The sequence below is a fragment of the Gymnoscopelus braueri genome (genome assembly GCF_963280865.1).
Source record: "Gymnoscopelus braueri genome assembly, chromosome: 10".
NCBI classification, from domain to species: Eukaryota; Metazoa; Chordata; class Actinopteri; order Myctophiformes; family Myctophidae; genus Gymnoscopelus; species Gymnoscopelus braueri.
The window spans coordinates 44,446,724-44,457,431 of NC_137611.1; the positions used below are offsets into that span (position 1 = coordinate 44,446,724).

The 10,708-nt window shown below is 43.8% G+C and overlaps 1 protein-coding gene across 1 annotated transcript in view; it reads right to left on the reverse strand.

Moving 5' to 3' along the window:
* Window positions 1-9,899, reverse strand: part of pex5lb (peroxisomal biogenesis factor 5-like b) — a gene marked incomplete at both ends in the record, with an annotated part of 35,377 nt that extends 25,478 nt beyond the window's left edge. Inside the window, 4 exons of the mRNA XM_080439929.1 lie at window positions 4,565-4,876; window positions 6,734-6,842; window positions 8,481-8,576; window positions 9,846-9,899. Coding sequence (XP_080296055.1) covers window positions 4,565-4,876; window positions 6,734-6,842; window positions 8,481-8,576; window positions 9,846-9,899 — 571 coding nt within the window. The remainder of the gene's footprint in view (window positions 1-4,564; window positions 4,877-6,733; window positions 6,843-8,480; window positions 8,577-9,845) is intronic.
* Window positions 9,900-10,708: the final 809 nt, after the last annotated feature.

The following is a 10,708-nucleotide window of genomic DNA, read 5'->3' on the forward strand; positions in this document are numbered from 1 at the left end:
CCGTAGATCTTCGTGTGTTCACATTTTTTTATTATAATTTTTGTGGCGCAACTTAGGAATGATCCACGGACCCTGTAAAATGGAATGGACGGATGTGAATCCAGTCCAAAAAAACGTAACTCCCGTCCACTCCAATGATAGGATCTTGAGAAAAAGGTCCTTATCTCCATATCTTTTACCGTGGTGAAAATGAGCCATTTTCGATGGCCGATCATTCTGCAATGGCGGATCGCGTTAGAAATATTATTGTTCCAGTCGTTAGACGGGACCCTCGACCATCGCGCAGACACCCTTTGTTTGCATCCGGGTCCTCGTGGAGGCGTCTACAGCTCTAAACGTATCAGCGTAAACGGTAAGAACGGTGGCACTGGATGTACCCTGTTATAAAAAACCTCTGGTACTTGGTGTGTTAATACAATATAACTTATACAATTGGGGTGGTTGTATTTTGTTGTAAACATGTCAGCACTTGCGCAGGAAACCGGGTTCAAATCCGGGGTAGAAGAGGAAACTTACATAGTGCTGCTTTGACCAGCCCTACATTTCACAAAAATTATTTAATAATACAATTATAAAAAATAAATAGCTAATGTGACACGTTGTGAATATGTACAGCTGTTATTTTCCATGCAAAAAAGAGAGAAAAAATCGCCCCTGACTTGCCCAAAATAGGGACACCAAAGGTCACTCAAAATGTGTAGAACCTTAAGGCTTGTGGCAGTGAATGGAATGCCTGCGATTGACTGGTACCATTACATCCATGAGCCACGAGCCAGAGGGGCAGTAGCATTGTAATTGGCATGGGCTCGTTCCTCTCCATAGCCTCGCGGGACACGTGTCCCATAGCCTGGAGGGATGACTGCTCTGTGATTATTCATTCACAAAAATGACATAGTTGTCATTCACTGATTTGAGAAGAATTTGGTAATCTAATTAAGTGCTTTGCTTGATGGCAGCCTGCACAAGAAATAGAGATTCTGATCAGTCTGGTAGTTTAAGAGATTAGCTAGAGAGACACACACACGCACACACACACACACACACACACACACACACACACACGCACGCACGCACGCGCAAGAAATGCAAGAAACTCCTGGCGGATATTAATAAAACACAAAGATGATAACACATACTGCATATAAAATATGAAGATGACAACAGCATACATCTAAACAAAAACAGTGTTTATGATTTATCTAAACGCGGTTTTCAGTGACATCTAACTCCAGTATGATTCTGCATAATATCATTTCCTGTAAATGTATCTGTAGCTGATCTGTGACCCTACCTGTCCTCTGGGATCAATATCTCATCTCATCTTACTTTCTCAAGTTTTAGAAATGAAACTTCACAATGTCACTGTTGAATTCTGCATCGTATAGCTTGTCCATGTTAAAACATTTGTGAAAACTGTATCAAACATTGCAAGTACAGTATGTTTTGACGTAAGGTATGCGCCTTTCAGAATAAAGCTTTATAGTGAAGACGATTGCTTTCGGAGTGTGGGAGAATAATAATTTGACCATAATTCGCCCACAACTTTCCCACAGGGGCTAATACAGGTCCATTTGGTTCCATTTGTACACTCAGAGATAAGAAATTGTATGCTATGGGGTTCCTTGGCCTGATGCATATCCAACTGGGGGTCTATGAAATTCAAGAGGTTGAGCATAACTGTAATTTACTGTTCAAAACTGTAATGTAGGGCAGGTGCAGGACAAAGCAATGTTATTGTTTTGTCCTGCATAGTGGTGGAAAAAAGTATTCACATGTCTTACTTAAGCAAAAGTATCAATACTGCCATGTAGAAATACTCTGTTACAAGTAAAAGTCAGGAATAAAAAAATTAAGAGTAAAAGTACAAAAGTATTGGTATCAAAATGTGCTTAAAGTACCAAAAGTAGAAAGTACTCATTATGCAGAATGTCCCATTTCACAGGTTTCAAATGAATCCAATGTATACAAATCTTTTGAAAATAGCAGATCTACAAGCTCACAATGTGTCGCATCGCGACACATTGTGAGCTTGTAGATCTGCTATTTTCAAATGACCAAAATGGGTTGAAGTGGGTAATGTATGTTTTGTAATAATAATACAAATCGACGAAGTAACTAGTAAATAAAGTTTTGAAATAATTGTAGTGGAGTAAAAGTACTTTCCTCAGAGATGTAGTGGAGTAGAAGTAAAAGTACTGAAAACTGGAATCACTCCAGTAAAGTTAAAGTACCTCAAAATTGTACCTAAGTACAGTACTTGAGTAAATGTACTTAGTTACTTTTCACCACAGGTCCTGCATCTGCTGCCCTACAGTACATTTTGGATGTGTGTGTTCCTCTCATTTTTTAAGTGTAGCAGGTCATCCGTGACTCCAGGTAGAGGATAAAGATCAGTCAAAAAATAGCTCCTAACGGTTTGTCAGTCGTGAAGTGAGTGACAACCTCATTATGTTAACAGCAGGGATTAACTCCAGCCTGCAGTCTGCGCAAAGCACTCTCAACCAAATGAAGTGCACCAACCCATGAGAGAATTCATTTTGTCTAAATAATTAATATACTGGCAAACAAAACAAGCAGGAAGGGCGCACACCAGTGCTGCGAAGGTGAGGATTGAAGATGAAGAGAGAGGTTGCGCGACCTCGACAAAAACAAAGGTCATCTTCAGGGATTCAGAATATTGCTGCTGTTGGGCCGCTTCTATCTGCAGCTTCTAACTTTAAAATGTGTTATTTTTTCTCGTAAATTAACGCCCTACTTGATCATACTACAGCGTCACGTGAAAGCATGAAAAGTAGCAGATCTACAAGCTCGACGGCACGTTTTGAGATTGTCGATCTGATACTTTTGCTGCTTTTGAATTTGAATCCTGAACAGTGTTGGACATGTGAGGTTTCCACCCGACAGAGACATCTCATATCTAAAAGTAATTATAACCGCTAGCACCCTAGAGTCCCTATTCTGGGACAAACATTTTGGTTTGATTTAGAGATTTGGTGTACAGGGAAAAAAAAGGAGTGGACCTAGTATAAAGCCCTGGAGGAGGGGCACGGTGGCGCAGTCGGTAGCGCTGTCGCCTCACAGCTAGAAGGTCCTGGGTTCGACTCGCCGGGGACGCTGTGGGCGCTGGGGGCGTGTCTTCTCCTCCGCGTCATCAGCGCCCATACCCTAGGTGGGGTTGGCGAAAGGGCCTTTCTGTGTGGAGTTTGCATGTTCTCCCCGTGTCTCCTAGCGTAGTTAAAGATGGGGTGCCATGATATTTTTCAACCCTAAAACCTGATCATAAGGTATTATTATTATGTAAGGATTTTTTTCAACAAAAAAAAAGTGTACAGAAATGGTTAAAATTATGTTTTTATGAGGACACGCCTCCAGTTCATTAAGTATACCTGGTTCTCACCTTAGCACCTCCTCCACCACCTTAGCACCACCCACCTGTCCTAGTCCCTCCTCCTCCTCATGCCCACACCTGTTGTGTTATGATAATGAGGGGGAGGGTATGGCTTTGTGATGTCACTAAAGCGCTGTTTCTCTATTGGCACGTTTGACCCTCAAGGTTTCAGCCTCCAGGAAGAAACTCCAAATATTCAGAGAAGACATAAAACACCATAAAAACACCACCGGGGGGCTTTATGAAGTTCTATCAACCTCATAGACACATGAAAAACAGAAAAAGTGCAAAAACATGGCACCAGCTCTTTAATACCCTCACAAAAACATGTAGTAATCCTGGTCACTATACTGCCTCCCCCTGGTCAGCCGGGGCAGCCGGGGCGCCTGATGGAGGGGAAGGGAACTGGTTGGAATAACGTGTTCCTTCCACGCCAACCAGGGAAACTCCCCCCTGTCAGGTGACAAGAAGGTCAGTTGGCTCTCATGCATTGAAGGAGGCATGAGCTCGGCCCTGGCCTCCCTAGGCTGGTGGGGGGAGTGTAGTGCCCAGGATCACTTAGCAAATTGACACCGGGCGAAAAAAGGGTTACAAAATCGAGGGATAAAAAAAATAAAAAAATAAATAAAGCCCTGGAGGACTCAACTACAGTATAAATAGTCCATTTCACGCTTCCATGCATTCAATACTAAACCTAGAAACTTCTTTCCTGTCAAGTTTCTTTTGTTGATTTAGTTGTGTTCATATGGTGTCCTAGAACAATTTTAGCTAGGTTGCCCAAAGTTTTGCATTTGCAACTCTTGTTATTTGCATAATCCAAGATGGCCACTGAACGCCACGGAGAAAATTCAATGTTTGACACGCCTAGAATGATGTGTAATACCTTAAAAGGGTTGAAGTGGTTTTTGATTCTTCTATTTTTATCCACCAGTTGTCACTAAGCCACACATGCGCGCTCGCGCGCGCACACACACACACACACGCACACACAGACGCACGCACGCACGCACGCACGCACGCACGCACGCACGCACGCACGCACGCACGCACGCACGCACGCACGCACGCACGCACGCACGCGCGCGCACGCACACACACACACACACACACACACACACACACACACACACACACACACACACACACACACACACACACACACACACTGTACTGTACCTGAGTCTATGGAGCAGCGTTCAGGGGGCGTTCGTGGGCTGGGGGTCAGATGTTCCACGTCCACCTGGATCAGCTCGGAGTCCTCCGCTCTCTTCCTGCGCAGGGGGCTGCTCCTGCCACTGCCGCTGCTCCCCTTAATGCTCCCCAGGGCAGGAGGACACCTCTTCTCCCTGCTGCTCCCCTTCCTCCTGCTGCCTCCTCCTCCTACTCCTCCTCCTACTCCTCCTCCTCCTCCGCTCCCCACCGGCACCCCGCTCTCCCCCGGTCCCACCGGCTCGCTCAGGTCCACCAGGTCTAGAGCTGTGGACAGGACTGCAGAAGAACACCCACCGGAAGATGAAGGAAGGGGTGTTGGTCTGGTCAGTTGTGTGCCCTAACTTATATTACTTATTAAAGGGAGGTTTCCTTTTCTACCCCGGATATGAACCTGATTTCCGACGCAAGTGCTGAATTGTTTTTTTTTTACATTACATTACATTACATTACAGTCATTTATTTAGCAGACGCTTTTATCCAAAGCGACTTACAATAAGTGCATTCAACATAGGTAGGGAACGAAACTACTAATCACCAGAAGTCCTAAGTGCATTTTCTGCTAAAACAAGCAACTAAGAGTATACCTAGCGCTAAGGTAAAAGTGCAATATATCAGCTACCTACTTTCTTAAACAGATGAGACAAATAGCAAAATCAAAGAGCTAAAACAAATAAGTGTATCGACAAAACAAGATCCAATAAAACAATACAATAATAAAACAAGAGTTCGTACAACTATACAACAAGCAGACAAGGCGAAGAGGAAGGGTAGTGTTTCCTGAAGAGGTGGGTTTTCAGTCTGCGGCGAAAGATGGGCAGTGACTCTTTTTACCATTGAGCTAATAAAGCCTGGCTGCTTGCTCAGGGGATAAATCTTGACCATCAGGTCAAAATTTGTGTCAGATCCTGTGTCTAGGAGAGACGTGACATTTGACACGATCTAAATGTCTCAATAGAAGAGCAGGGAGACAAAATACAACCGCCCCAATTGTATAAGTTATATTGTGTTAACATACTCTACCATACAGATTGGAAAAAAATATATATTATTCATTCAAAAAAGTTACATAGTGCCGCTTTAAATAGTTAATTAGTTCAACCTGAATTAAATCAAGACACACAGCTTCATGTCTTTTAGCTGATTATTTTAACGACTGTGCCCTCGAACCGAGCCGGTCTAGATCATAACAAAGTTACACCCAATGTGTGTCCCTATACAATCTGTACCTAGTTCCTGTTCCTTGACATGTGATCTGACTAACCAATACACGACAGTCAGTATACCCTTACTTTCATATAGTAGCTTGAGTATATTTCGATGCCAATACTTTTGTAATTTTTAATGCAAATGTTTTTTCATTGCGGTATTGCTTCATTTAATTAAGTAAAAGTCAAATATTACAAAAAAGAAATGTAACACAAAAGTCCAGCAATTATTGTGGTGACAACAAAGAAAATGAGGTCTGTAACTCTCAGAGTTATGGAGGTCCTTGAAATTAAAAGGTTTGACTTCACTATCCATTAATCCTTACATTTCAGTTCTTTGGGGAGAAATACGAGGGAGACCTGGCGTACATATGCCGGCATGTCTCTGGCTGGAGAAAAAGAACTGTAGGGATTAGCCGCAGACTCTCAACATACAGGAGACAGACAAGTGTCCTTGATGCTGTAAACGAGCGCTGTTGTCGTTACTAGTCACTGCAAACGTAGATTTAGATATGATCTGTCTGTCTGTCTGTCTGTCTGTCTGTCTGTCTGTCTGTCTGTCTGTCTGTCTGTCTGTCTGTCTGTCTGTCTGTCTGTCTGTCTGTCTGTCTGTCTGTCTGTCTGTCTGTCTGTCTGTCTGTCTGTCTGTCGATCTATCTCATGATGCTAGGGGGAGGCACAGAACAACTACTGTAGCAAACCCTGCCATGTGAGCCAGGTGTTACAAAAGACAAGATGACTTGACTGTACATGTGTAAACATAGAGAGGAGAGGAGAGGAGAGGAGAGGAGAGGAGAGGAGAGGAGAGGAGAGGAGAGGAGAGGAGCGGGGAGGGGAGGGGAGAGGAGAGGAGAGGAGAGGAGAGGAGAGGAGAGGAGAGGAGAGGAGAGGAGAGGAGAGGAGAGGAGAGGAGAGTCAGTTTGTGTACCTGCTGTGTTGGAGGTGACGGGCCGGGGGACGGGGGCATCAACACGACTCTCAGACTGGAAGTCATCGATGGATGGACTCAACAGGGGACGACTCTCCTGCTGCTCTCTCTGTTGAGAGAGAGAGAGAGAGAGAGAGAGAGAGAGAGAGGGGGGGGGGACATAAAGGAAGGAAGGGAGCAAACAAAGACAGAGATAAATTGTTATTTCTTAAATCACCAGATCCAGGGTCAAACCCCAGTCTGTTCAGACTGACTTGATGTAAATATGACAGTTTATCTGTGTCTGGTAGCCTCCTCATCCCAACACACACACACACACACGCACGCACGCACGCACGCACGCACGCACGCACGCACGCACGCACGCACGCACGCACGCACGCACGCACGCACGCACGCACGCACGCACGCACGCACGCACGCCACGCCACGCCACGCACGCCGCGCGCACGCGCACACCCAGACTGGAGTCCTGGCCTGTCAAATAACAGTGGGATATAGAACAGCACAACAGACAGTCAGAACAGAAATAATAGAGTTGAGTTCAAATGAAAAGTGACGTTTTATTACAACACTGACCTGTTGGATGGGAAGAGGCACACACGCACGCACGCACGCACACACGCACGCACGCACGCACGCACGTACGCACGCACGCACGCACGCACGCACGCACGCACGCACGCACGCACACACGCCCACTCACGATCATTAACTCACGACCATATCCAACCAAAATAATGTGCATTGGATTCATTTAATACTAAATATAATCCAATGCAGCTCCACAGATACATTAAACTGGATATATACTGTAGTGTAGATACTGTAGACAGACAGACAGACAGACAGACAGACAGACAGACAGACAGACAGACAGACAGACAGACAGACAGACAGACAGACAGACAGACAGGTGGAATTGATCAGTGTAAATGACTGATCGGGTGCTGATAGCAGGATCATTTACGTCCTCGGTTGACAAACTGATCCTCCGTTTTTTTTTTTGTGAATCGGGGGGGATCATAAGCACAGACACAACAACAGTCACAGTGCATTGTTTACTAGGGCTGGGCAATGAACCCAAACTTCATCGAAGCCGATATGTTAGAGCCAATAACTGACTTAATCTTGCTCCTGTAGGTTCATCGAATAATCTAGATAATTTTTTTTTTGTTTCGTTTAAGTCTTTCACATATAGGCCTATATCAAATAATTTTTTTTTTTTTTTTAATAATCGACTGAATTTGTCTGATTAGTCTGATTAACCACTTAACCACTTAAACCACAGCATCCGTATTCTGGGAAAACTTTTGCAGAAAATTGCCGCTCGACAAGCTCACAAACTTTCGCAGAAAATAGCCTCTCGACAAGCTTACAACGCGTTGCAACGCCACGCGTTGTAAGCTTGTTGAGCGGCTATTTAATGTAGAGTGAACATATTTAATGTAGAGTGAAAACACAAACGACACTAGTATAGAGCCCTGAGGGACTCAACAACGTATGGGGTTGAAGTGGTTAACCCTGTGTTATACTTCGTCGCACAACGGTGGCGCACAGGCATCGCGAAATAGGCGATCTGCAAGCTCACGACTTTTTGCCTCGATCGTAAACCGAGGCAAAAAAGTTTGAAACAATCGTGATTTGAAGTCATATCGCCCAGCCCTAGTGTGTACTACCAATCCAAACAGGAAGTGTTGGCCCCCCCAGCCACTTCCTGGTCGGTCGGTGGTCTCGTCATGCCCACCTTGGTTGTCACGGTGAGGAGGCTATTCCCTTCAGAGGAGGCCTTTTTACCAGGAAGCTCCTTCATCACCATGGCAACGACCCTTTCACCTTTTCCCTATACAACAGGGAGATCGACAAGTGAGGGAAGGGTCGTCAGTGGCAACGCAGCGGGAAATGTTTTGTTTCTATAAAGATATATATACAACATCAAACAAAAAGTTCGGAAATTAGAGTTTGGTTGATTATGCTCTGTTGTAACAACGTTTTTTTGGCAAACACCTTTATACGGTTGGAGAGCCTTTTTTAAAACTTTTAAATAGTACCCGATTTGCATTTATGGGATGAGAAGCACAGTGTGTGGGTTGCCCCCACACACTGTCTATAAAAGGAATTGCCAAGAAGCATTGTTACAACAACAGAGACAAATCGACCAAACACAAACTTCCAAACTTTAGTTAGATGTTTAGAATGACCAAAATAACACAATGAAATCACCATTTGCTTTGCTCTGTGAAAGTATAAGGCCTGATTTATACTTGGTGGCGCGCCAGTGTCACACAGCGGAAATAGCGAATCTACAAGCTTTGGGCTATTTTCACTGTGGCGCACAACCAACTATGAATCAGGTGCAAGGATATACTATTCTGACTACTCAAGGGTCACTGTTTTGTCAACCAAGGACACAATTTACCTGCAATCCTTCAGTTAATGCTGTATTTATAAGAATACGCTTATTATTTTAATGTCATTTTCTATTCAAATGGGGTACAAATGAACAAATTCACCAAATGTTTTCCTTGTCGTGGCTGTTGTTAACCACTTAAACCCCATATGGTCCATCAGGGCTCTATGCCAGTGTCTATTCTGTTATTGTGGGGAAAGCTTTTGCTGAAAATAGCTGATCGACAAGCGTGTCGAACTTACGTCTCCCCCAGTGGAAATGCATCTCCACCAGTGAGCTAAGACGGAATGCCCCCTTGGCCTGGGGAGGTATTGCGCTTTGAGCTTCAGGCTATACCAATTGTCAACCACTGGAGTTCCTACTAGAAATCCTAGTTATATTGTATCAACGTACTCGACCATGCAGATTGATCAGAATCACATTTTATTCACTAAAACAAAGTTCTAGACTGCAGCTTTAAGGGAAGAAAAAGTTTTCCCGTACCAATGTGATATTGGCACACCTAAACCTAACACCCATTATTAATTATTTGAGACACGCATGCAGGTATTTGGGAGCATAGGGCCTAATCTGCCATGGTTTTGGAGGTGCAAAGAGCACAGGTATCAACATAGGGTTAGTAAGATGGATCGTATAGTGATATATTTTTTTGTCCAAGCACAAAACTGCGGTTATATATCCCCAATGCACTGTTTACACCACTTGAGCAGAAATCAGATGGGTGAAGCTGAAGCGCCCTATCTTGCACTCCGCCATACCCCTCATGCCTAAACATTTTAGGCATTTTTTTTACTATTTTGAATAGTTCAAATAGCCGATCTACAAGCTCACAACTTGTCGATGGAGATTGACTATTTTCACTATTTTAAAACGTTTTTTTGAAATAGTATAACATGCCAAAAAAGTTTAGGCATAAGGGGTAAGGCGGTGAAAACAAGATAGGGCCCGAAAACTCAATTGCCCTGTGGGATCAAATAGGTCTAATTAAGAAGGGGGTGCTCTAAGGAAAAAAGGTCAGGAACCACTGATTTAGGTTCTTGTTATTCCAGCTGTCTATTTACAGCATGTGGCACCAGGTGAATGCGATTCATTTTCTAGTAGGTTACACGCAAATGTTTCGGTCAAACAAGGACCTTCAACAGGACAATGATGATAATGTCCTGACGAAGGTCCTTCTTTGACCTTGAAACAACGATAAATAAAGCAGATGTGTATGTGTGTGTGTGTCTGTGTGTGTGTGTGTGTGTGTGTGTGTGTGTGTGTGTGTGTGTGTGTGTGTGTGTGTGTGTGTGTGTGTGTGTGCGCGTGTGCGTGTGTGTGCGTGTGTGTGTGTGAGAATATGCAGTATGTTTGATAGGTTTTTATCTAAGGGGATTTACTCACAGCACCAAAAACCTTTTTGAGAGAGTGCATGTTGATCTCCTTTCCTACTTTAGCAGGATAGAAAACCAGGGTCTTGTTGTTTGCGAATGTTTTTGTTTTTTGTCTTGCCTTTGTAATTTTCATACCATTGTTTTTAAACCCTGTAGCACTTTGTGATTTGCAATCTATATTTAAAATCCGCT